Here is a 27,727-nt window from a genome sequence, read left to right as displayed (position 1 = left end):
GTGACTGCTTTGCCATCGAGTTCCCTGGCTCTTTCTTTGAAGCTCTAGAAGCCGCTGACAGGTCCTTAGCCCTAGGACGCCTGCAGTTTGTAGGGACACCTGGAGGGGATCACGGTATTCTCCCTGCCTTGAGGCGAAATTCAACTCCAGCCACCTAAGACAAATGACAACATTTATTTTTAAAGCGCTTAAGGAAAAGTGATTTCATATCTTTACTGGGGCACTTTATCACTCATTTATTTAGTTAATCAACTGATATTTATTGAGAATCTAATAGAGGGCATATGCTGCTCCTTATTAGGAATGTAGACAAGATCAGTGCCCTAAATGTTTATTAGTATTTAAGTCTATACTAGTTCAACTTGTATTCTGAGTTCTCGCCCTTAATGTGCTGAATACTCCAAGGCCAAGATTTTAAAACTATTTAAAGAGTAGTGGAACCCTTTTTTCCAAATAGAATTTTACAAAACCTTGATGTATAAAAGCATAAATTGGATTTTAATTTTTTTTTATTTGGGGAAAGGGATTTCAGAGCCCAACTTCATATTCATGAGGCATCTTTGCAGATGGACCCCTAGGGAGGCTGAAGGGTATAGGGATTAAGAGCAAAGGCTGTGAAGTCAGGCTCCCTGGGTTTGAATCCACCTCTGTGGTTACCTACTGTGTGACACTGGGAAAGCTATTTAACCTCTCTGTTCTTGAGTTGTCTCATCTGCTAAATGGGTATAATCATACTATGTCCTTTAAAAGGTAGTTAGGAGGGCTTCCCTGGTGGCACAGTGGTTGAGAATCTGCCTGCTAATGCAGGGGACACGGGTTCGAGCCCTGGTCTGGGAGGATCCCACATGCCGCGGAGCAACTAGGCCCGTGAGCCACAACTACTGAGCCTGCGCGTCTGGAGCCTGTGCTCCACAACAGGAGAGGCCGTGATAGTGAGAGGCCTGCGCACCGCGATGAAGAGTGGCCCCCACTCACCGCAACTAGAGAAAGCCCTCGCACAGAAACGAAGACCCAACACAGCAAAAAAAAAAAATTAATTAATAAAACTCCAACCCCCAACATCTTAAAAAAAGTAAAAAAAGGTAGTTAGGATTAAATGAAATGATACATCCTAAATACTTAGCCTCATGCCTGGTATACGCCACAGCCTCAGGAAATCTGAGATGGTTTGAAAACAGCACTAGACTGCTTTCTACTACAAATATGTAAAAGAAGTAGTTCTGTCTCTTACAAGGCTCTGATATGAAACTAAAACACAGGTACACTTAAAGAAATGCTCAGACGTGTTGAAAGGAACGCAGTGCAGCTGCAGATTAGAAAGGGTAGAGCAGTGAGGGGCCCGGCGTGCTTGGCGCATGCGTACTCCGGTCTTGGAAATGGACTAGGACCGGAGCAGACAGGAATGAGGCGGGGCGTTGCTCAGGCACAGAGACCCACCGAGGATCAAGCGGCGCCCACAGAGGGCCAGGGAGGACAATTTCTAGTGGAGCTGGACAGACAACTGGGTCAGGTTATGGAAGGCCTTGAAGCCAAGTAGAGGAATTTAGAATCAGTGCAAATTGTGAGCCACTGTATTATTTTTTTAACTTTTAATTTTATATTGGCATATAGCCGATTAACAATGTTGTGATAGTTTCAGGTGCACAGCAAAGGGACTCAGCCATACATACACATGTATCCATTCTCCCGCAGACTCCCCTCCCATCCAGGCTGCCACATAACACTGAGCAGAGTTCCCTGTGCTGTACAGTAGGTCCTTATTGGTTATCCTTTTTAAATAGAGCAGTGTGTACATGTCAATCCCAAACTCCCTAACTCTCCCTTCCTTCCCCCCTCCCCGCCGTAACCATAAGTTCATTCTCTAAGGCTGTGAGTCTGTTTTGTAAATACACGTATTTGTATCATTTCTTTTTAGATTCTGCATATAAGCGATATCATACGATATTTCTCTTTCTCTGTCCGACTTACTTCACGTGATATGACAATCTCTAGGTCTATCCGTGTTGCTGAAAATGGCATCATTTCATTCTTTTTTATGGCTGAGTAATATTCCATTGCATATATGTACCACATCTTCTTTACCCATTCCTCTGTTGATGGACGTTCAGGCTGCTTCCATGTCTTGAGCCATGGTATCTTTTTGAGCAAGGAAACGTGAGGAATCAAGTGGCCTTCAAGGAACCTGCCTCTGTTGGGTGGATCGGAGGGTGGCTGATGGTGTGGCAACTCTCCTGAGTCATTGGGTCATTCTGGGCATGACCCAACAAGGGCCTCGGTAGGGGCAGTGGTTATCGACATGCAGTGGAAGAGATGCATCTAGAAGACATTTTGAGGGAAAACTGCCAAGGCTTGTGACAGGCGCCCCCTGGACGAGATAACAGAGCCTTGAAGACTGTTAGCAAGTGGTAGAAAGTCATCTTCACATCGTGACACTGGTTCCAGAAAAGTTGATCAAATTGAATTGCATTGAATTGATTTCGTTTATTCCATAGATATGTACAGTAATACGTTCCCACTGGGTGTCAGGCAGATGCAGCTGTGCGTGAGATGACATATTCCCTCCCTCGGGGAGCTGGAAACGGAGCCACAGGCATTTAGGAGACACCCTGGTGAGGCCGTGACCCAGAATGTACAGGGTGCTGTGGGAGCACAGAGGAGGACTGCCTCACCCAGACAGGGGGCAAGGGTTTGGGAGCTGAGGAATGAATGATGAAGCGGGGCTAGCCGTACTGTGGGGCTGGGGAGAGGGGCAGGAGTGTCAGAGCCAGAGGAGGTACAGAAAGATGCTTGGAGACCTTGCAGTGAAGAAGCAAAGGGCTGGAGACCAGGGAACAAGGATGAGGAGAGAGAAGAAGCAGGAAAGAGAAGTGCAAGAAGGGCTTTGTGAGTCACCGTGTAGAGTTTGGACTTTATCCTGAAGGCACTGGGAAGTCATTCAGAGGTTTTAAATGGTCAGGTACAGGAGGTGGCCAGGTAGACAGTTTAGTTTTAGACGCACTGAGCTAGGGATTTATCCAGGTAGTGATATGTCAGCAATTCCTATCTTCCTGTAAAATATAATCTGGGCAACAGGGCACGTTACTCCTCATTGGATCACATACTCCTTTCCATCTCTCACCTGGAGCCAGCCGCCCAGAATCCCCCTTCTTCTTGGGCATTGCTCCCGGACCCCATCTCTGTTTGTCTTGGTTATGCTGGTTCTGTTCCCTGTTCTGTCTGGGAGAGCCCTCGGTGGGGGCATTCGGAGCTCAGTTGGGTGGGTGATCACATCTTGGAGGAGGGTCTGGGCTGGCTGCTGGGACCATGGGTTATTCCTGACTTGGGATCTTCACAGGTGTTAAGCCCCCTCCCCCAGGGTCCACCTGCAAGATTTTGGCCCACGACGCCCTCTCCTAATGCAATATCATTCTTGATAGTAAGGTAACTGCCTCTCCTTTCTTTCAGCGGGTGCCAAAGCCTTTGTCTGTGATCAGTGTGGTGCCCAGTTTTCGAAGGAGGATGCCCTGGAGACACACAGGCAGACCCATACTGGTGAGTGACTGATCCCCGTCCCCCAGGTCCTCCGCAGTGTGACGGCACATGGACGTGAGTATCTTGTTTCCCCAGGGGAGCTGTGAGTGGGGATGGCTTGTGCCATGCTCAGCTACCGTTGCTTGTGGGGCTGGCTGGGCAGGAGTTTATGTGTGTGACTTTGCCCCAGAACAACAGCTGCCCTGGATTAGGCCAAGACCTCTGTCTCTAATAGGCCACTTAGATCCTATCTTCATGGAGACTCTTGTGGAGGCCTTAGGAAGCCCGTGATGTTATCTAAGCATCCCTGTCCCTTGGTGAAGGGTCAGGAAACCTGCACCCCAGCTGACTAACTCTGAAACCGTCATGTAGTGGGCTGGTCCTCCCCCTGCAACAGTCTAGTCATTGTCTGAAAGCAAGCAGTCTGTCCACAGGGTTGCGTTTGAACAATATTAACGAACAATGATACTGCTGTGATTTCACGGCATCAGTGTCATCTCATCGTGGTAGCTGACGCCATCATCATCATCATCATCAATGTAGCTTCACAGTTACTGAACGTTCACAAGGTGCCAGGCACTGTTCTCGGTGCTTTACCTGATCTCATTTGTCCAGTCTTTCCATAACTTTGTTAGGTAGGAGGCTATTCCCATGTCATAGATGAGGAAACCGAGGTTCAAAGGGAGGAAAGTGACTTGCTGAAGTGAACACTGAGGACAGGAGTGGTATGGCTTAGACTGCCTGGTTTAATCCTGATTCTGCCACTTACTATCTGTGGGACCTTGGATCAGTTACTCAAGCTCTCTTAATCTGGGTTTCCTCGTCTGTTAGAAAAGTGGAGTAATAATGGCACCTACCTCATAGCATCGATTTTTGGGGGAGATTAAATAAGATATTTAATTAAATAAGATATTTAATTAAATAAGATTAAATAAGATACTTTATTTGAAGTGCTTTGGGGAATGCCTAGCTCATAATAAACATTCAATAAATAGTAGTAGATGCATTTAATTTAATAAATATTTATTCAGTTCCTATAATGTGCTCCGCACTGTTGGGGTCTTTAGATAACATTCTTCATGGAACTGAGATTCTCCAAGGGAGACAGGATACGCAAATAATTGTGCAGTATAATGCCAGGTCATAGTAAGTGCTAGTGAGAAAAAATATAGCAGGATAGAGAGAAAAGTGGTATTTTAGATCAGATGGTCAGGCTTCTGTGAGGAGACATCTGAGTAGAGTCCTAAAGTTGAGAAGTGAGTCATTCAAAGGTTTCAGGGAAGAAGGTCTGAGCAAAGGGAGCAAGCAAAAGCCCTGAGGCTGTGTTGAACTTCACAAGTTCAAGGAAGAGCACGAAGAGCAGTGTGTGGTCGAGGGGTGGGGAGTGAGGTGCAGAGAGTGGTGGGAGGTGAGATTGGAAATCAGGTGGGTCTCTCAACCCTGGCAAGGAATTTGGATTTTCTTCTGCATGTGCCAAGAGTCCTCGGGAGGGGGACAAAAATATTTGCAAATCATACATCTGATAAGAAACTTTTGGTTTGAAAATGTAAAGAACCCTTAGGACTCAATAATAAAAATACAGATAACCAAAATAAAACGTGTGCTAAGGATCTGAATAGACATTTCTCCAAAAATAGACATATGGTCACTGAGCGCATGAAAAGATGTTTGACATCATTAGCCATCAGGGAAATACAAATCAAAGTCACAGTGAGATACGACTTGACACCCATCAAGATGTAGCTCTAATGAAATACTGGCAGTAGGAAGTGATGTTGAGAATGTGGGACAGTCAGAACCCTCACACACGGCTGGTGGGAGCGTAAAATGCTGCCGCCCCCTTGGAAAAGAGTCGGGCAGTTCCTCAGAAAGTTAAACAGTTACCGTGTGACCCAGCAATTCCACCCCTACGTGTGCGAAAACATGTATCTACACAAAAACTTTCACATAAGTGTTCATAACAGCATTATTATTTATAATGGTCAAAAAGGTAGAGATAACTCAACGTCCACCTACTGATGAACGGATAAACAAAATGTAATTTATCCATACCATGGGGTATTATTCATCTATAAAAAGGAATGAAGTATTGACACATTCTGTAACATGGATGAATCTTCAAAACATCATGCTCAGTGGAAGAAGCCAGTCACAAAAGGCCACATAGTGTGTGATTCTGCTTATATGAAACATCCAGCGTAGACAAATTATAGAAATAGAAAGTAAATTAGTAAATGCCAGGGGCTGGGAGATTTGGGGGGAAATAGGGAGTGACTGCAAGGTATGGGGTTTCTTTTTGGCGGGATGAAAATGTTCTAAAATCGATTGTGGTGATGGTCATGCATCTCTGAATATATTAAAACCTATCGACTTTATACTTTCAAAGCATGAACTGTGTATTATATGGTATATGAATTATGTCTCAGTAAAGCTGCCTATACCTGCACACGCAAACGTTTATAGAAAAGGGGGAATATAGTCCATTGGAAGGTGTTGAAGGGGGGGATGGCATGACTTGATTTATGGGTTTAAAATATCACCCTGGTTCCTGTGTTGAGAACTGACCATAGGAATGTTTCAGTTATCAATTGCTGTAGAAGAAACCACTCCAACAGTAGATTAAAGCCACGATGTGTTACTATCTCAGACAGTTCTGTAGTTGACTGTGCTCAGCTGGGCAGTTTTCACTTGGTTGCAGTCGGATGGTGTCTGGGACCGGAGGCGTCTGCAGGCTCGATAGGGCTGGGTGTCCACGATGGCTTCCTCATTCATATATCCGCCTCCCAGTCCACCCCATGGCCTCTATCTACAGCAGAGCAGCCTGGACTTCTCGCCTGCCTGCTCAGGGCTCCAAGAGTCAGGAAGCAGAGACTGCCAGCCCTCTTAAAAGCTAGGCTGGAAACACATAGCATCACTTCCGCCATATTTCATTGCTCTTAGCAGGCACAGGACAGCCCCAGATTCAAAGATGGAAGAGTAGACTCCCCTTCTCAGGGGGCAATGACAGACACATAGGGGAAGAGGAACTGGGGCAGCCATCTGTGGAGACAAGCCACTAAGCGACCACAGGGACTGGAGGGGAAGAAGGAAGATCGGTCAACTGCTGCTGCTGTTACAATTATTGTCAATATCTTCTTGTCCTTCTGCCTCACAAAATCAGCCCCTCTGAGTGGAAGACATACGTCCTAGCCCTGGTATCAAGGGCTTTGGGCTGGTGTTGCCCTGGCCTGTGGCAGCAGGAGGAGAACTTTCTAGGTGAGCTGTCATTCCAGCCAGTGACCCCCTGGCTTTGTTAAAGAAGGGAACTTGGCAAGATTTTGCCCGGAGTTGCAGAGCTGGTTATCTTCAAAGCCAGAGGAGGACGTAGGTCTCCCAGGCTCCCAGCCAGTTTCTTATTGCTGGACCACATATGTAACCAAGAATCCTAGTCTGAGAATTCAAGCTGGGGAGCTGAGGAGACCGAGATCTGAGCCAGCTTCGCCAAGCAGCTTCATTCTGTCCATCCAGATTAAACTTGCAGCAGCAGGGAGCAAGCTGCCCTCACAGCCAGGGCCAGGGCGAAAGGCTGAGTCCCTGCTCGGTGAGCGGATAGGGGTATTGTTCACAAGCAGACCCCACACACTCATTGAGCACCTTCTGTGTGCCTGGCGCCCACTGGGGATATGGCGGTGAGCAACACAGAGGTGCTCCCTGTATTTCTTTATCAAACAACTTTATTGAGATATAATTTACATACCGTTCACCTGTTTAAAGTATCCAGTTCAATGGTTTTTGATATATTAGTGTATTTTAAAACGGTTGTAAAAGATATATACATAAAATCTGCCATTTTAGCTATTTTAAAGTGTACAATTCAGAGCAGTTAATGATATTCCAACCTGTTTTTAGAGTTTGGTATTGATTCAGCTTTGAAAGTCAGGAGGCATCTTAGGACCAATGCCCTTCCAGGATTTATTAAGTCAGTGAAGACTTGAAAGTGATCAACACTTTCCAAAAAAGGATATTAGTTTCAGGTATGATTGGAAAGAACCTGGCGTTTGAGTCAGAAGCTGAGGAGGGGGCATCTGACTCCACTGTCTAGCAGGTAAATCACCTTGTTCCTCATCCTTTCTGACCTTCAAGTCTCCTCACCTGCAAAGGAGTATAGTGCCCATCCTTCTTGTAGCAGAGGTGGGTCCCAGCCCATTCAGACTTACTTTTGCTTTATCTCCAAGTTGAATCCAAATTGTGGAGGAGAGACCAAGGTGGATGCTTTGAGAAAGGCTCCCTCCCCACCTGGCTGTGAGCGCAAGGCAAGCTCCCGCTGAGTGAGGGACTTCGGCCACTCCCTGGTGTGGGGCAGGGTGCCCTTGGCTGGCGAGAGAGGTGGTAGCAGCCTTATCCTCAGCATTGGGTTGGCAACGAGGCAGCTCTTCTGATGCCCGTTTATCATCTATAGTGCTGTTTCCTGCAAAACCCAGATAGATCCTTAGACTCTTAATAATCAATGAAAGCACACAACTTGAAATCTAGTTGCCGTCTCCATTCTAAGACAGGGGGCCTCTGAGGAAGAGAGAGGCCTGGGTATGAGGAATGCTGAAAATGACGCTAATGTTACTGGACTGGGAAAAGCCGGTGGGGTACCAGGTATCGTTGGAGAGCCATCAGGAGGGCAGAGAGAGAACTCTGTAAAGGAGAAGCAATCGAGACCCTGGGAGAGTAAAGTCATTGTAATGACACCTTCATAGTTCTTTTTTTTTTGGCCACGCCACGTGGCATGTTGGATCTTAGTTCCCCGACCAGGGATCAAATCCGTGCCTCCTGCACTGGAAGCATGGAGTCTTAACTGCTGAACCGTCGGGGAAGTCCCCACCTTATATTTCTGATACCTTTGTTGATCCAACTCTAACTTCAATGCCCTTTCCACCAGTCCCCAGCTGCCTGCACGTTGACTCACTGTTGTCTGTGGGTGTGTGGCTGAACGGTTTAGGGAGAGGTCGTGTAGGTCGTGGCCCTTTCTTGGGCAGGGCTCTTTTGGATCCCTGTGACCCATTTAACTAAGAATCCTCAACACCCTGATGCCCATGTTCCCCTTGGGAGATAGGATACAATTTCCCTGAAACAGATCAGGTCTGGGAGTTCCATGCCCAACGCCGCCCGCCATGTCGGAATTCACAGAGCTAACGTGTGGCATGGCATCAGATGAGTGATCGGGGTGCCTCACAGGTATTCTTGACACTGAAAAATGAATTTAGTAGAAAGTATTTCCAATTCTGTTTTCGTCAAACAAAAGTCATCTTCACGTCTCATCCTTTTGACCCCACTTACCCTGGATTTCTGTCCTGGTGTGTGTGACCCCTCCTTGTGCCCTCCTCCAGGATCTTTTTTTTTTAATATATGAATTTATTTATTTTATTTATTTATTTTTGGCTGCATTGGGTCTTTGTTGCTGAGTGCTGGCTTTTCTCTAGTAGCGGCGAGCAGGGCTACTCTTCGTTGTGGTACACGGACTTCTCATCGCGGTGGCTTCTCTTGTTGCAGAGCACAGGCTCTAGGTCCGCGGGCTTCAGTAGTTGTGGCGTGTGGGCTCAGTAGTTGTGGCTCGCGGGCTCCAGAGTGCAGGTTCAGTAGTTGTGGCACAAGTGCTTAGTTGCTCCATGGCATGTGGGATCTTCCCAGACCAGGGCTCAAAACCATGTCCCCTGCCTTGGCAGGCGGATTCTTAACCACTGCGCCACCAGGGAAGCCCTCCCTCCAGGATCTTGGTGGCCTCCGGCTGGTGCTCAGGGAGGACACACTTATGATTGGGTTGGGCTCAGGCTTCGTTGTCACACTTCAGTTTTCTGTTTTGCTACAGTGAAGACTTTGAGGAGATAAACAGAGTCACTTTACACCTTTTATATTATGACAAATACATATTGCAAAACACTGCTGCTTCCAAAATGTTTGGGTTGCAGAGAAGTGAGGAATTAACAGCTCTGCAGCTCCCCAAGATGCTTGTACTTCATTTACACATCAGAATTTTTTTACACTGTTCAGTAAAATAAAAAGCGAGAAAACACACATCCACGCACGTGTACGCACACACATCCACTGCACCACTTGGGTTCTATATCAGGAACGTCTTAAATTAGTAAGTAGTTCTTTAAAGTCCAGATAAACTGATAAATACCGTTAATGGCTTAATTTATACTCTGGGTTTGAAATCTGACACATGGACACTATCTTGGCTCAGGAAACGCAAGTGGTTTTGTGCCAGAGGTTTTAATGACCGATCAGTAATATAAATTGCTGCATCACTGAACAGAAATAGCTTCTCTGTGTCATTTGATCTGGAAACTTCTCCGGCCAGGCAGCAGTTAATAAATTTAAAAATAATTACCCTCTTCATTCAAAGTCAAACTAATTAGGAGTGGGTTTTACAAATCATAATGTTGTCCAAGCCACTGTCCGTCCCCGTTTGGGATTTGAACAGGCCTGGGGGGCAACGGCTGGGATCAGGTGGCATTAATTAGAAGGCAGGGGAGATACCACAGCTGCTGAGCTGAAGGTGAGGGGGTTGGGACAGTCTGCAGTGTGCCCTGTGGGGGAGGGAGTGAGGAGAGCTCAGTGGGGCAGCCTTGGGGTTGAGCTGTAGGAACCTACAGCTCTTTTAATCCATATGTAAGGAACTCAGAGCACCTGCCTCTGTGTGATCTGAGCATGGGGGAGATGAGGCCAATGCTAGTGTTTGGGGGCCAGGCCTGAGAGACTATGAGAACCCCAAAAGCAGGAAAGGCAGATGTGCAGTTGGCTGGGGAGGATGGACCTGCCTAAAGGCAGGGGAGTGGGGAGGAGGACCTCTCGAGGGCTTTATTCACTTGGCAGGTTGGGGCCCTGATAGCAGGGGTCAGGTTTGTCTTGCAGGCTTCAGGGAAGAGGGACCATTGGGACCTGATGTCTGAGTGTGACATTCAGGGTGTTGGGAGCATAGTGACACACGGGACTTGGGATCTGGTGTCAGACCGTCTGGATTCAAATCCCAGCCCATCACTTCCACATTTTATGAGCTTGGGCAGGTTGCTTAACTTCCCTAAGCCTCCACTTCCTCCCTGGTAACATGATGGCAATGATGCTATCGTACAAGGGATATTGTGAGGATTCAAGTTGATGATCCGTGGAAAGCACTGAGCATAGGCCTTACATGGAGTAAACTCTCAGTAAATGGTGGTGGTGGTTACTAACACTGAACCATCGTGGTCTTCACCAGAGGTCGTGGAGGGTACCCATTCCCCTGACTAGGTAGGTGAGAGGGGAAGGGCCAGGTTGACAGTAATGGTGGTGGAGGAATGGGAATGGTGTACAGCTGCTTTTCCAAGGTGATGGGAGCTTTGAGGATCCCTGACTTGTCCTCTGGCCAAGAGGACGTTTCCAGCATGCTCAGAGAGCTAACAGCCCCTGGAGCCCTCTAGGTGCAGTGGGGAGGGATGAGGGCAGAATGAAGTTCTGCATGTTGAACAATCTCACAGAACAGATTTGGTAGATCTTATTTAAGGCCCTAGCTAGAATGCTCAAAGCTGCCCAGGAGGACCACCCTCTACCAATATCTGAGCAAATGCTGTATACAGCTAGGTCAGACAAGCTACAGAGCTGGGGTAAGCACGAAGCAGGTGTTCCCCCTTCCAGGAGCAGCAGGGATATGCCCTGCCACATCTTAGAGGATGCCTCATTGGTTGGTGCCCTTGAAGGCACTAGGTTGAACTAGATCACCAGACTTGCCCCAAAGCAATTCCGCTCTCTCCTCCAGCCCCCACCCTGCCTCACCAAGTCAGCCAGGTCAGTGACTTCAGTTTGCTACAGATCAGAGTAGCCTATGCAGCTGGTTTGTCCCATAATTCCTTCATTCATTTAGTCCCTAAGTTTTAAAGTACCTACTATGTGCAACGGGCTTTGTGGACCCAGTGCCTAATGGTGAAGAAAACTTGGTGCCTGCCTTCCTAAAGGCTACAGTGCTGTGGAAGAAATGAACAAGTAGGGCAAATTTCCCTTGGGTACAGATAATATAATAACTGTACTCAATTGGATACTTTGGAGATATAATTTTATTAAGTCCTCATTACAGTCCTAAAACAGACATTTTTCCTCCCTATTCTTTGCTAGAGAAAACAGAGGCAGGTTAAGGACGGCCTGTCCAGGGTGGGTAGAATGTGTGCCTCGGGGTCTTGCACCCCAGAGCCCATGTTTTACTGCTGCCTTCCCTCCCCATGTGGGCCTGGACATTGTACCTAATGTGCAGCCCGGGGGCTCAACTCTGCCCGTTCAACAGCCTAGGAAACTAGGTCTCAGAAGCCCATATTTGAAAAAGGGGGTCAGTTAAGAACAAACAAGCCAAACTAGAATTAGGACCCACGAGTTCTTACTTCCAGTCCAAAGTTCTCTCCACTCTGACTGCAAAATAAGGACTTTCTTTCACTGGCCTAGAAAAAACTGCTTCATTTCCACCTTCCTGCGTCACAGAGGAAGCCACTCAAGCAGATGCAAATGCTGGTTCTCATCCTCTCCGTGTCAGCTGCAGGAGGGTCCTGCGGTCCAGGAACAGCTAACATGCCTGGTGGCCAAGGGCAGCCGTGCTGCGGGGCCTGCCCTCCCCTGATAGCAGGGAGCGGATGCTGGAGGGCACCCTGCCCCAGGGCCCTCTCCTTTTCAGTGTGAAGGAGGCTAGGAGGCACACTGTTGTGGCTTTGGAAGGAGAAGGCAATGAGAAAACACTCTCTCGCATGCGCGCGCACACACACACACACACACACACACACACACACACACACACACACACACACACTGCAGCTCAGTAAACACCCCCTTTGAACGCACAGAGCTATACCCCCGCCTTGGTGGTGTCGGCTGGCTACCTGCTTGCACTGGCCCCTCTCTCCCTCCTGGTACATTAACGATGCTTGGAAAAAGCTCTGGGGACAGTCTCCGGCCCTGAACTTCAGAGGAGAAAATGAAGTCCTTGTTTGCAGGACTTTCGGTGGTAGATGGCCAGGCAGTTCAGAGACTTGAAAGAGTAAGCAGCAGCATTCCTTCCCTCGGGGCGGTGCCGGCCTTGCTCCCCTCCTGTCCCGGGCCTGGCACGAGGGGCGGCACTGGGCACAGAGGAGCCGCATCAGGGTGGCTGGCCCCTGTCCTCCAGCAGTAGGAAAACCAGCAACTGTTCTGGCTCCTGCTCCCAAGGGCAGCCTCTGGGTGCCCAACCTCAGAGGACGGGGGAGGGGAAGGCAGAAGGGCCAGCGGACAAGAAGGAACTTCACCTACCCAAAACTTGTCGTGGAAAAAGGCAGAGCGAGCCTCACACCCCTGCCCACGCCGGAGGGCACGCACAGGACAGGGCAGGGGGTCATCGGATGGACACGTGGACTCCACTTAGGTTGGCATGACCTCCCCATTGAAAACATAATAGCTTTTGACTTTTCTAAATATCAGGGGTGATTTGTATAGCATTTCACGTGGCATGCCAGGGAATTGAACCTGAGAAAGCCCAAGCTCGGAACGGCTGCTGAACGTCATGGGCACTTTGGGAGGGAGAGTCATGTGCTGCTGTTTGTACAGTCAATTCACCAGCATAGATTTACTCTTGACCTCATTTCATGCTGTTACTATAATGGCATGTTTGATGCCTAATATAGAGTTTTATTTTCCAAGCCCAGGGCTCTCGGCTCTGTTGGAGCTGCTTGCGGTGGCGTAGGGAAGGACAACCCAGCTGTCACCTGCTGGCCCAGACAAGCCATCCTTCTGCCCCGTTCCCCCTAGTGGCACCCAGGGTCCCTCTGGGCTCCTTCTGGATGGACCCCCAGTGCTTCTTTTTAATCAATAAATTTTGCTGGTTTTTTTTTTTTTTTTTGAGTGATTTTAGATTTACAGCAGCATTGAGTGGAAAGTAGAGAGAGTCCCACGTACCCTCTTCTCCCCGCGCTACCACGACTCCCCCACTGTGAACATCCCCCATCGGTGTGGTGTATTTGTTACAACTGATGAAACTACATTGACACATCATTATCACGCAAAGTGTATGTTAACGGGTCATTTTGGTTGTTGTAAACTCTCTGGGCTTTGATAAATGTATAATGACGTGCATCCACCATTGTGTCATGCAGAAGAGTTTCACCGCGCTACAGATCCTCTGTGCTCTGCCCATCCATCACCCCAGTGCTTTTTATGTGAAGCATTGCTGCTTTGAGAGGTTTGGCTCTCTTGGGATTGGAGAGGAAAATTGACCCGAGGTTGATTTGGGGTTAGAAAAGGTTGAAGCTCATTCACTCAAGTAGACATCTTGAGCATCTGCTTTGTGCTGGACATTGATGCTGGGTCCTGGAATAGGGATACAGCAGCAACCAGGACTGGTCCCCGCCTTCCCCAGCCTCCCATCGTAGTGGAAATGATGAACGTTATTGTGTGACAGCCGCATGGTATTTGGAAAAGCAATGGTGAATGAGGAGAAAGGAGAACCGAGTTCTTATCCTGGCTCTGTCACAGGCTTGCTTTATGACGTGAGACAAATGGCCTTGTTTCTCTGCCTCTCTCAAATGTGGGGAGTGGGAATTAGGTAAGAAACATTGCTGTTTGAGGGGTTCCACGGTTCCAAGCACAGCCTGAGATTCCAGCCTTGTAGGGATGGTCTACATTTTCTCAACTATACCACGTTTGTAAACTCTGATGAATATGATCTGTGGACGTTTACAGTTTCTGTCTCTCACCAGTTAGCAAGCATTTCTTTTATTTTATTTAGATGCTTGTTCAATAAAAAATTAAATGCATACTGTGTGTGAAGAAGAGATTAATGGTGAAGATCTTTTGCCTTTTAAAAACTATTCCAGAAGTTTGAAGGGAATGATAGTGTTTTGATCTTTTTTTAAATCATGATGATAGTTTTAATTGAAAATTTCAAATATACAGAAAAATTACAGATTACTAAAAGAAATTCCCATAGGTATCCTTCATTTAGATTTGCCAATTAACATTTTTCCATATCTGTTTTATTTTTCTCTTTTTCACACACACACACACACACACACACACACACACACACACCCTAAAGAGAAAAATAAAGCAATATCTCTTTCGTCTTTCTTTCTATCTATCTATCATCTGTCTATCATGTACATCTAATTTTTTGAACAATGGTGATAAATTATTTAAAATTTTCAGACCAAATGTGACAGTGTTTTGATCTTTGAGGACTATTGTTCAGAGCTTGGACTGTGCTGGCACTGGTGCTTTTATATATTATCTGATAGAGCCAGCATCACCCCACTAAGAGGCAGTTCACTGCCTGTATCACTGCTGAGGAGTCGCTGGCTCAGAGAGGTTTAAGTAACATGACTCGTTCAATGGAAGGACTGGTGGGATTCAAGTTCAGGGCCCCCAGTGCTGAGTCTGATGGGACTTTGGGGTCACCTGTCATCCTCCTGTTCAGAGTTACCCCTTCCCTTTCATGTGGTCCTCATGCCAGATCCCCCATGATCAGCTTCAGTCCCCAACCCTGGGTTCCCACTCACCTCTCCTCCCTCCCATCCCCACCCCCCGTCTGTGTCTCCTTTATCTTTTCAACTCCTACCCCTTCCTCTCTGGCTGTGCTCCCTTCTCCCTCATGACTCCATGGCTGCCCAATGACAGAAAGGAGTTAATAAAAACCAATGTGTAACTGAAACTTGAAAAGCCATAAATCGCCTTGTTTTTTCTAGGATGTTGGTAGCATTTTGATTTAATAGTTGGACAAACACAAGGGCCTATTTTATTCAGAGTTTACAGGCCTCAAGGCTGTTATTCCTCCAAATTTAATAGCATTGAAATTGCAGGGTTTGCTATAATTTGCCTATCGCTTTCTGCTCCACCATTGATGTTTATTGTCAGCGGGATGGAATCTCAATCCGACTCACTTAGATAACATGTCTGTTAAACATTTAGATAATTGTACCATCATTAACTTGTCACATTATTTTAGAGATTCAAAACAGAAGCGCAGGGTAAGTAGAGGTACTAAGGGGGCGGGGGGGAAGGAGGAGGAGGAAGAGAAAATCTCTCCTGAGTTAAACAACCAGGAGATGAGAGAGTTGATTTCACACTCTTGACATTTCATCGGAGGTGTCTGAGTAAGGAGGGGTGTGCTGTAGAGCTGGGCCGCCAACCCAAGGCAGGCCACCCCTGTGACAGCACCACAGATGCTCAGAGACCTTCGGTGTTTCGTGCCCAGCTTTGGCCTTCATGCACCAAAGATCAGTTTTTTTAGCTTCCCTTAGAGATGCTGATTCCAACATTATATGTAATTACAAAGCATTGAGAACAACCTACATGTCGAAAGGTAAGGACTCTGTTAATTATGGTACCTGCATGGAAAGATGTCCACGATGTTTTGTGTGATAAAAGATGGTTACGGGGGCTTCCCTGGTGGCGCAGTGGTTGAGCGTCCGCCTGCCGATGCGGGGGACACGGGTTCGTGCCCTGGTCCGGGAAGATCCCACATGCCGCGGAGCGGCTGGGCCCGTGAGCCATGGCCGCTGAGCCTGCGCATCCGGAGCCTGTGCTCCGCAGCGGGAGAGGTCACAGCAGTGAGAGGCCCGCGTATCACAAAAAAAATAAAAAATAAAAATAAAGATGTTTAGGGGAAAAGGCTGTATAGTGTGATCTTCTTTAATATAAAATACAGAAGCCAGCTGGGCCTGCGCGTCCGGAGCCTGTGCTCCACAGCGGGAGAGGCCACAGCAGCGAGAGGCCCGCGTACCGCAAAAAAAAAAAAAAAAAAAAAAAAAAAAAAATACAGAAGCCATCCTGTAAGATTCTATAAGGCTCTATACCTATTAGCAGTGATTGTCTTTAGAGAATGGGATTACAAAGCAAGGCAGGTTTTACTTTCTGCTGTATCTATTTCTGAATAATAATAATTAGGATTTATTTTCTTTATTGTTATATAATAATAATATTTATTGGCATGTATTACTTACATAATTTTCAAAATTAAGGTCACATTATAAATAATAAAAATATTACCTTTGAGTCTCATTCTTTCCATGGAGGAGGATTTCTAAAAATAAAAGGCTACAAGTGCAAGTAAATGGGTTTTGAGGAAGATATAGGACATTAATATCTCAGCTACACTGGTAGGCGCCTCAGTTTCCCACTGTTAAGACAGGTAACTGCCAGATGGAGAACTCGGTACCCTGGGAGGCTTGTGCCAGCGCTCACGGGGCACAGCCACTGTCTCTGTTTACAAGGGCCTGGCACAGGAAGTGGGTAGCAGGAGAGATTTTCATCACGCCTAAGTGAGGACTGAGGTCACACCTGGAGGGGTGACCCAGGCCAGGGATCAGTAGGAATGAAGTCCCATTCCTCAGAGGGGAGATTCTGGGAGCAGCTAAATGTCAACACTAGTGGGGCACTGAGCTTGGCATCCAGAACTGCCCCCCGGAAATTCTATGATGTATGCCCTCTGGTCCCATGGGGGTGACAGATGTGAACAGTTCTATCCATCTGGCTTTGGACACCATGTTAGCTCCTGCATCCGCAGGGCCTGCTCTGTGATTTGGGCAAGAGAACTCACTATTGCCTATCATGGCTGTGCACACCCAGTGACACTGGAAATAGGGGGAAATGCACAAGTCAAAACACAAGGGTTACACGCACCGCAACAAAGAGTAGCCCCTGCTCGCGCCGCAACTAGAGAAAGCCCACGTGTGGCAGTGAAGACCCAACACAGCAGTCAATCAATCAATCAATAAACAAACAAGGGTTAATGTTTCCCTGATTGTACTGTAAATAATGCAGATATTTGGGGGTGGGAGGGACACACCATGTAACTATTTTATAGACTGTAGGCTAAATAATGTATATATTTAGAAAAACAGCTTAAATATTTCATATGCTACAGCGCAGATTTTTGCTTAGAGGATGAACAGGGCTGGTGGGGCCCATGGGGTAAAGATGGCAGTGCCGTGGCCCCTGGGGTGCAGGGGCAGAGGAGTTGCAATAAAAGTACGTGTGTGGGATTGGGGATCAACACAGACCCACAACTGTCAGTTTCTTGGAACCCAAGAAGTTGGAAGTCTCAGATTTTTCAAACCATCTTTTAAATATCCTGTACTCTTTTTTTTTTTTTTTGATATGTGAGGGATACAAATGACAAGCTAATAATGAGAATTTATCAATACTTTTAAAAAGCAACTTCCAGCCCAGGAGAATTGAAAACACCCATCCACACAAAAACTTGTACAATGTTCATAGCAGCGTTATTTAAAAACAGCCAAAAAATAGAAACTGGAGCCCAGCTGTCCATCAGCTGATGAATGGGTAGGCAAAATGTGGGATATTTGCATGATAGAATATTACCCAGCCATAAAATGGAATGAAGTGTACTTACATGCTACACCATGGAAGAATGTTGAAACCGACATGAAAGAAGCCAAGCACAAAAGGCTACATATTGTACGATTCCATTTATGCAAAATGTTCAGAATAGGTAAATCTACAGAAACAGCAGATTAGTAGTTGCTAGAGGCTGAGGGGAGGGGAAATGGAGAGTGACAACTAATGGGTATGGAGTTTCTTTTTTGGGGTGATGAAAATGTTCTGGAGTTAGTGTTCATGATGGTTGTACAACTTTCTGAGTACATTAAAAACCATTGGATTGTGTATTTTAAAACGGTGTGTTTCATGCTTTATGAATTATATCTCCACTAAAATGAAAAGCAACTTCCAGGTCTGTTGTTTTTTACAGACTTAGCCCAATCCCCTTTACCTGCTGCATCCCAGGATTTTCTAGATAAGTAGCAGTTTGCAGAATAGTGACCGTTCAGACAATGCAAGAGGTTGTGGTGCCTTTGGAATCATTGTATTCACAGAAGGCAGCAAGGAGTAGAATGGCTCAGAGATCCCCTCCCCTCATGCCTCCATTTACAGAACCGGGAAGGAAGGAAGAAAGAAAGAATCAGGTCAGGACCCTCGACAGGTGAAGGATGTAAACCTGACATCCGTAGTCAGGAGGAGACTGGGAGTTGCCGTGTGTTGCAGATCTGCAGAAGAACAGCCAGACCTTCTCATGCCTGGGAGGAGTCACTCTGACCAAAGACAGGACATGGATAGCATGGACCCAGGCAGCCTGTGTTAAGAAAAGAATCACACAAGTAATATGTGCTCCGTATGGGGAAATTAGAAGATACATGTACACAAGAGAAATGTGTCTCCTGTAGTCCCACCGTCTTTTTCTGTTTTGTTCTAAACAACATCGGGGCAATAATATGCAATGCATGCCGTTTTGTAATCCGCTGCTTGCATGCCAACCAACCTGCCTCTTGATTATTGTAATACTTCTCGAGTATTCTCCCCTACCCCCGTGTTCTTCTGTAAGCCCTGATGTGCCTTACTTTCTGCACTGGGATGCCCCCTTTGCCCTCCATGCTTTGGCAGTGGGGGTGGGGTGCCAGCCCCCATACATGAAGGAGCTCCGGGGGCTGCTGGCGGGAGAAGTGTCTAACAAAGATGCAGCACGTTATCACCTCTTACCTATCGCGTCTTCTGTCAACAAGATGAACTGGGCTGGCCAGGCGCTTCTGCAGCAGCTGTTTACTTGGCCATTCCAGGCAAGCTTGAGATGCTGGGAGCATAGCCAGTCCTCACATTTGATCTCCTTAGAAGCTGTTTGCCTTTGGTTTTCTCCAGCCTTGCAAATGGCCAGTCGCCCTGGGCAGGATCTGGGCAGGTAATTTACCTTCTCTACTAACTTAACGGATGGCACTGCCTGGGGGCTGGGCAGACCAAGGAAAATCTAGGCATCGATTTATTTGCCAAGTTAAAGCCCAGAGTGAAGTAGCAAGGTAATTAAGCACCTCCATACGTTAAGTGTCCCAGACCTAACTAGAGAAGATTTCCTACCAGAGAAGAGCCCCAAACAGGTGTTAGGAAAAAGGCTTTTCTTTTGGCATTTCCTTCTCTGAGCATTAGGAAAAGTTACCTCACGGAGGGATTGCAGGTTTGGGTCAGATGAACTGTTCCCTGCCCCCACTAGGAGAAGATCCATTACAGATTGGAAATGACTTTGTCTCTAAGTGCCCATTGTCAGATGGGATGCACGTTCCCCTCAACCAAACAAATATAAAATGCTTCCAGCCTCTGCTTCGGATTTTCTATTACTGTTTCACAGGACTCCAGAGAGTTTTAAGATAGCAATTTGATTAAGCTTATGGGGAAGATCCCATCAGATAACATTCTTTTTCTGCAGGTGGAGATAATGTGTTCAAGTATTAAGTATGTTTTAAAGGTAATTATCTTTTCCATATTCATTTTAGTTACAGGAATTGAAAAGGGGGAGACTTTGCATCTGAAAGCCACCCCTTGGGCCCTGGAGTCGCTCTGACCTCTCTCCTCTGGGAAACACACTTGAGGTTTTTGACAAATGAAGGAGCACCAAGTGTTTCTCTGTTTTGAAATGACTTGGGATCCCCTATCTCCAGAGAGGTTGTCCGGAAGGCGGGGTCTTGGCCACTGCCCTCAACAGGCTCCCTGTCCTGGGATGCTTTCTGGACTCCCCATCTTGAGCTCCTGGATGTTGGAAGGGGGCCTGGCTGCTGCTCAGAAAGAGGACTTGCCTCATCCAACCATGAGTCACAGTGTTACGTCCCTGCCTTCCAAAATAGAACCTTGGAATCACTATTTACATATATTAGGCCCAGTTTGTGGGTATTCAAACCGGAAGAGGCTAATTCAAAGTCTCGATTCTAACATTTGTAGTCTTCAGAACTGGAGCAAGAGGCATTAAGGAGGGAGATCCTGAGCCTCAGAGAGGTTCAGTGATTTGCTCAGGATCACACAGCAAGTTAGAGAGACATACTGTGGGCTAGAATCCAGGAATCCTGGTCTCAGACCACTCCTCCTGTGCCCCAGGATATCTACAACTCTGCCATCTCCAGAAAATAATCCTCTTCCCTTTTCCTGGAAATCGCCAGAGTAGGAGATTCCGTCCACGTGGCCTTCTTTGATTATCCATTTGTCAGGGTCTGCACTGAGAGCTGCCAGGGCGTCTAAAGGTCTGAGAAGAGCAAGCGCAGTGCAGATGCTCTGGACGTCCTCAGACCTCACTCGCCTGCCAGCGGCAGTGTTTTAAGAGCTTTTTGCAAAATAGAAAAATCAGACCCAAATCCTACCTTCAGAAAGCTAACCATTGCTAGGGAGGAAAACATAGGTGTATCTTAAAAGGTAATGAATGATACAAGGCACTTGAATGAGATACATACTGTGGGGATCCAGGGGTGGCGATGGGAGTGTCTCTCATCCCTACGTCTACCTGAAATCCTGTCTGCTGCAGCCAGAAACCCGTAGTTCCTGCACACAGTATCCTCCATGTTACATCCCTTCTCTGCCTGATCGCCCAGGAGCACGTGATTAGACTGCAGCTCGCTGGTCTGAAGGCAGCTGACTCTGGGAAAGGACCCCAGGTGATAGGTTTATCATTTAAGACCCAGATGGTGATGTGCAGAGCCCTATTGTCTCCAAATCCCTGACCCAGTTCTGTCAGATAGAGGTGGCAGTGGAGGATAGGTGTGAAGTTGGTGGATCCAGCCTGGGTTTAGGGCTTGGCCTCATGCACTATATCTCAGGGAAGGATGGCTCTGGCATCTGAAATGCACACCCAGTGTTGGCTCTCCCATGCTTATCCTTCAGAAGATCCTCGTTGTCTCACACCAGCTACACATTCAAATCATTTGGAGGAGCTTTTTAAAAAAAATAGCAAGAAAGGGCTCCCATCCCAAACCAGCTGAATCAGAATCTCCGGCATGGGGCCCAGGCATGGATGTTTTCTAAAGCTCCCCAGGAGATTCACATGTAAAACCAAGGTTGAGAACTTCTGGATGTGGTAAGATCAGACTCCACTGCTTGGCCCAGGAAGTGCTTCCAGTCAGTCTCAGGCCATCTCATGCCACCACCTGCAGTGTGTTCATCCTGAGTCACTTACAACTTCCTGTTCTCTCCTTGCTGGCTTTCTTCTCCATGTATCTTCCCCTAAATCCCAGAATTTCTTGTGTCTTGTCTGCTCCATTTCTTCTCAGCTCCATTGTTTATGTTATGTGAATGTTTCTGTCTGCCCCCCCCCCCGCTCCCCACCCCAATTCTCATGTTGAAGTCCTAACCTCCAGTGTGATGGTATTTGGAGGTGGAGCCTTGGGCAGGTTTAAATGAGGTCATGAGGATGGAGCCCCCATGATGGGATTGGTGTCCTTATAAGAGGAGGAAGAGACTAGAGCTCTCTCTCTCCTGCTGTGTGAGGACACAGATAGAAGGCGACCGCCTGCAAGCCAGGAAGAGCCCTCACCAGAAATCCAGCCACGCCAGCACGCTGATCTCGGACTTGCAGCTCCCAGAACTATGAGAAATAAATGTCTGTTGGTTAAGCCGCCCAGTCATATAGCATTTTGCTATAGCAGCCCGAGCAGACTGCGACAGTGTCCTTCTCTGTCACACCTTTCCCCCAGATAAGCAGTGGAAAGTGTTTCCTTTTCGTCTCCTGCACCATGGCCATACCCCACTTGTAGCATTTGGCCAACTCCATGTGTTAGGGGCAGGGTGTCGGAACCATCTTTGGGTCCCTGGACGCTTTGACTGTGTTAGAACAGTAGCCGGTCAATAAATATTCGTTGTGTGGTTATAACCAAAAGCAGTAAAGGGAGCTTCCTGGTTAGAAGCGGGAAAGGGGAATCTGTTCTTGTCTGAATTCATATTTTTGCTCTTCACTTGCCAACTGTATGGCCTTGGACAAGTCACTCAACCTTTGCAAGTCTCAGATTCCTTACCTGAGGAATTAGAACTCCATACTTGCCCCCTTTACCTCAGAGAGGGGTGTGAGGACCAGAGTGATCTTAGAAAGAAGTAACGTCCTTATAAGGTGAAAGGCACCATTCAAATTTAAGGTATTTTTATAATCGTGACATCTCTGGAGACCCTTGGGGGCTGTGGTTTCTGCCCTTCAGATACCCAGCCAGTGCCCTCTGCACCACATCCTCCTTGGGCCAGCTCTTCCTGACCTTTTCCTTCCCTGGCTTCCTCTTTTGCACCTGCCATGCTCTGCCTTGAAAACGCGTGAATACTGTATGAAAGCATGTCAAATACTATTATCATGTATTTTCAATTACAGAGAAAACAGTGAGGGAGGCAGGCTGTCCCGTCCAGTGATTACGTATTCAGTGTAACATGATGCGCAGAAGTTAGAGGGAGAGGTGTCCTAGGATTTTTGACCAAATATGATCTGAATGGGTCAATGAGACAGATTCCACGTGCAAGCCATCCCAGGTCCGTAATCTCTAGTGTGGAGAAAGTTCCAGAAGGAACCTTAACTCTGTCATTTCTTCCTCATCCATCCAGTGTGATTGGAGCACCAACCACGGGCACGGGTGCCAGCGTCCGAGGGTAGCCTGCTCGCCTACCCCCCAGGAGCTTGCAGGCAAGAGGAGGGCTGTGACAGGCATGCCCAGGAGCAAAGGAGGGCAGTGGGCAGGGAAGGCTTGGAGGCAGGAGGAGATCCTCAGGCTGAGTTTTCTTCTCATCCTGCTTTAGGGTAAATTTATCTCGTGGGGTTGGCAGCTGAGTTGCTCGCCACGTCTCATAGAATAAACCTTCGTGTGTAGGCTTGCAGATGGAGGCTGTTACAGTCCCCTTCCTTTTCTGGCCTCCTGTCTCTGAGGTTGGTGGTGTCTGGCATTTGCGGAGGGAAGAAGGATATAAAAGGGCAAGACAGGAGACCCTGGTGGCTGGATTCAGAGCCGCCGCCTTCCGGGACCCCGCAGAGGCCCCTCTCCCTGGACCCTTCAGCTCGAGAAAGCCATTGTGCTCCGTCCTGGCCTCTGACCCCGAGGCTCTGGGAAGCAGCAGGTTGTTGACACTTGCACGGTCATTTCTTGCAGGGCCATTGCTTCCCTTGGGAGCTCCCCTCTCTGCCTTGGGGTGGTGACTGCTCCCCCAGCCGGGAAGGGGGCAGTGAAGGAGGAGGGAAATGAGCTCCCAGTCAGAGTGGGAGGAACAGAGGGGACACCTCCACGGCAGCCGCCACTTCCAGGCAGCTCCCCAGGTTGCGTCCACGTATGTTCCTCTCCCACCTGCCAGTTCAGTGGTACCCCCTCCCTGGGGGCGGGGGAGCTTCGAGGAAATGCATCCAGGAGACATGTTTCTGGCCCGAATTCCTTCTGGCCTTTCGTTATGGGTCTCTGGTTTGTTGGGGAGCCCCGTATTTCTTCATGGAGGGTGCCTGTCTGTATGTCTCCTTGCGGTCACAGCAACAAAGACTATTTCTAGCCCTGGTGTTGGCTGCCTATTAGAAGTAAGACTCTGGGCAAGTCGCTTGCCCTTTTAGACGTTCAGATTCTGCATTAGTAGGAAGGGGTCCAAAAACCCCACTTACCAACGGGGCTGCTGTGAACCTCAGTGAAACAATGTGAATGGAGTGCTCGGTTCCGTGTGAAGCAAATGTCTGGTGACTCGTCAACGGTTTCTCTCAGAACCAGAGTTTGCTGGCATTTTGCATGTGTGATTCTTACAGTTTTTCTCCCCCTCTTCTTTCTTGGGTATCTCAGGAAGCATTATTCAGAAGAGGGTGGAGCTGGACAGAGGGACGGTTACATTTTTTAAGTGCCACTTTGCATTCCTTTCACCTCGGTCTTAATAATAAATAACTCTGACTGAGCGACCAGAACCTGGGATGTTCTGTTCAAATAAATGCAAGAATGTCTCCAACAGCCAGGCATCCCCATTTGGTGGGCTTGGTCAGGAGCATTTCTCCAACCACGAGAAAAGCCCTCTTGCTAAGCTACAGAAAAATCTCCCTTGTGCTTTAATTCTGGAAGAAGCGGATTAGAGTGGCCATATTTAACCTTTGACCCTGACACAAAAGCATTATCAAAATTAGTTACCAAGAGGCTCTGTCTTCCTTTCCCTGCCCCCCACCTCCCTGTTTGCCGGGGCTGGTTTAGGACCTTGGTAAACTTCTCCGAGTAAGAGCAAAGGTTCAGAAGACCGTTGTTGCCTTAGAGACATCCGGGCCTGGCGCTGGCTGTCCAAGCTGGTGGGGTCCAAGGTGAGCTAAAGGGCAGAGCTGAGAATCTTGCACCGCAGTGGGGGTCCGAATTTATGAGCTGGATTTAAAAACTCTTTCTCCTCTGGAACCAGTTCTCGGCTATCTTGGAAACTGAACACCATTCAGATGGCATATTGATTTTTAGACCCACGTTCGTTAGAACTTTTTTAATGCCTCTATCCACCCAGCTGCTGTATGATCTCGAAATACTGGTTGATCTAAAGGCTTGATTTCCAATATTTTCCCCTTCCAGGCAGAAATCCATGGACTTGGAGGATGGGACAGAACGGGTATCTGGACCTGAGTCGTTTCTCTGGGTGTAAATTCCTCCCTGTCATTTAGTCACTAAATGGGCAATTTCTTTGAACTGAGCTCCACTTTCCTCATCTATAAAATGGGCACATTCATGACAGTGCCTACCTCCTAGAGTTATTTTTGAGGAGAGATAATAGGATACACGTGAAGAGCCTAGAATGGTGTACGGCACCTCAGTGCATCCACTGAGTGTTTACAGATATTAGCTACTGCTGTTCCGGTTGTCATCAGTATTATTACTGATTCTTCATCACTTCCCCAGGCCCTGCATGGCTCCTGCCACACACACCCATCCCTCCCGGTCCCCAGCACATTGGGGTTTGATGGGTGACCTGCCCCACTTATGGCTCCTCTAACCTAGCTTCCGTTGCAGTTATTTTCGGAGTCCCCTCCCAGATGGGGGGTGGGTGAGGACCGGCTTCATTTCATACCAGAAGTCCAACTTTCAGTGGGGGATTGGGAGGGAAAAGTGCTTTATAAGCTTGCGATGAAAGCTGTAAAACGAGATGGTCGAGGATCTGGCCGGGCCCGGTTCAGGATTATGGCCGGCCCCTGGAATGCCGAGGGGGCCTCTCGCAAGAAGCCAGTGTCTATTTACAGTGTATCTCTCATAAACCCCGGCGCTGGGGCGAGGGCAGGGGGACTCGCCCTCCTGGCATGTGATTGATTATCTGGTATTTATGCCATTGAGGACTTGTCAGCGGTTTGGGGTCAAAGGGTCATCTCATGTGTCTTGCCGCCAATCCACCTCCTTTTGTACAGTGCGGACTGGGTGAGCCATGCACAAAACAGCTTTTTCTTTGCCTTGGGAAAAGGGGGAGGGCGTGGGGGGGAGTGTCAATGAAATTTTTTTTCAACCTTTTCTGAATAGTGTCTTTTTAATTCTAAAGAACTTTTAATTAAAAGTAGCAGGAAAATTCATCTTGAGAAGGTTTAACTTACCTTAACAGACACTTTTGTGTCCCGAGAAGCTGGGAGTGACTTTGAAAAAAAAAAAAAGAAAGAAAGAAAGAAAGGAAAGGGTTTTGTTGTGTCTCTCCCCCTCCCCAGACACGTTCAAGGATCACTGGCGTTTCCTTGCACTCCCTGCCTAAGTGTGGCCCCAGCTTGGGCAAGCAGGAAGGAAAGAGGTGGTCCTTCAACTGTAGCATAGCTGTAAAAACCTAGAAAGGGACTCCAGTCCCTCTGGTGCCATGTTCCCCTGTTTTAGGTGAGGAAATGGAGCCTCAGCAGGTGGAAAGACTTACTCAGAGTCACGTAGCTGGTTGGTTGTAGGGTCAGCTACTGGGCTCTGTTCTCCTGACCCTCCTTCTCCTGCTCCTTTTAGCACATGGAGTTGCTTCTCGAAGTTTCGGATGCCAAGTAAAGATAACGTGATGTTACTGTTGTTGCTTTTATTAGTTATTTGTTTGTTTGGCCGCACCACACGGCTTGTGGGACCTTAGTTCCCCGACCAGGGATCGAACCCGGGCCCCCGGAAGTGTAAGCGTGGAGTCCTAACCACTGGACCGCCAGGGAATTCTCTGGCGGTCCAGTGTTGTTGCTTTTAAATCCTAGATATTTGAGACTTGGGGGCCACTCCTAGGTTCCTTGGGCTGGAGGGACCTCCCCTGCCTCTGAATAGACAGTGTGTGCTCACATGGCACAGAAGAGTGACTCCGTGGCCCCCTTCCTGAAAAACCTACAGAGAGAGGGGCTCTGTGTCCTCTGCTTGGTAGAAAACGGCAGCACCCCTGCCCCGAATCCTTGTCACTCTGATGGTCTGGATGTCCTGCACCGTTAGTTTCCCCCCGAGCTGAGCTCAGGAGTGGCCTGAGTGGAGTGTGTCTCTCTGTCCACCCGTGGTGAGAGGGGCCACCCAGAGCTGGGACAGGCCAGGACACCTCGTTGTATGTACAGTGCTTCTCTGCTGTGGCCTCCCTTCCGCAGGGGAGCGTTTAACCCTCTAAGTCTTACCTAGGCGACTTACCTGGTGATGCCCCAGGACAGCGAAGAGAGACATTACTGGGACACCCTGTGTGTGCCTCTCAGCTCATCGAACAGCGGTGGAAAGCCAAGCAGAGAAATTATTTGCCTAGAGTAGTTATTTGTGGGAGAGTCACATGAAACTCCTGTCGCCACATTCCTGATTTTGTCCTGCTCGCGCCCACTTTAAAAAATACAACACAAAGAATTGTCTTCTCAGGAGTTGCTTTAGAAATCCCAGTTCCCTTCTATTCCCTTCATTCCTATTCCAGTTCAGTTAGTGAATGCTAATTTGGGCTGGTGGGGCACCACTGCGAGGAAGATACTAAAATTGTGTGAGACCTGGTTCTTGTTCGTGAGTGGAGAAACCAGCATTTACCGAATTCTTATAGAATTTGCTGGGTGCCAGGCACTGTGCTAATGCTTAACCTTGATCATTTTATTTAGTCCTTATATCAGCTTTTCAAGGTGAACATTCTTGTTTCCAGATGAGGAAGACATGAACAACTTTCCCTGGGGTATATATCTGATAACCATTATAGCTGAAACTGATTGAACATTTGTTTTATGCCGGGTAGTTCTAAATACTTTAAACACATGATCTTCTTCGATCTATATAAAACCGCTGTGAAGTAGGTACTGTTATCATTCTGGTTTTACAGAGTCTGAAACAGGAACCGAGGAGCTAGGTAACTTGCCCAAGGTTACACAGCAGTAGTAACTGGCCAAGCTGGATTTGAGCCCCAGCAGTTGACCACAGAGTTCATCCTTAAACCGCGTTACCACTCTGATTCTTTAGGTCTCAGAGCTGGGCTGGAACCCAGGGTTTCAGATGCCAGTGCTCATGTTGTTTTTTTCCCACTATCCTAACAT

General features: G+C 47.6%; 1 protein-coding gene across 3 annotated transcripts in view; it reads left to right on the top strand.

Moving 5' to 3' along the window:
• The window catches only part of ZBTB16 (zinc finger and BTB domain containing 16), a 189,798-nt gene that overhangs the window by 126,909 nt on the left and 35,162 nt on the right, over window positions 1-27,727 (top strand). For all 3 annotated transcript variants that reach the window (XM_082659197.1, XM_082659196.1, XM_082659198.1), the window contains exon 4: window positions 3,445-3,531. In XM_082659197.1, the coding sequence (XP_082515323.1) occupies window positions 3,445-3,531 (87 nt within the window). The remainder of the gene's footprint in view (window positions 1-3,444; window positions 3,532-27,727) is intronic.

This window comes from Grampus griseus (genome assembly GCF_964374135.1).
Source record: "Grampus griseus genome assembly, chromosome: 8".
Lineage (NCBI taxonomy): Eukaryota > Metazoa > Chordata > Mammalia > Artiodactyla > Delphinidae > Grampus > Grampus griseus.
This window is presented reverse-complemented; position numbering and strand designations above follow the sequence as displayed.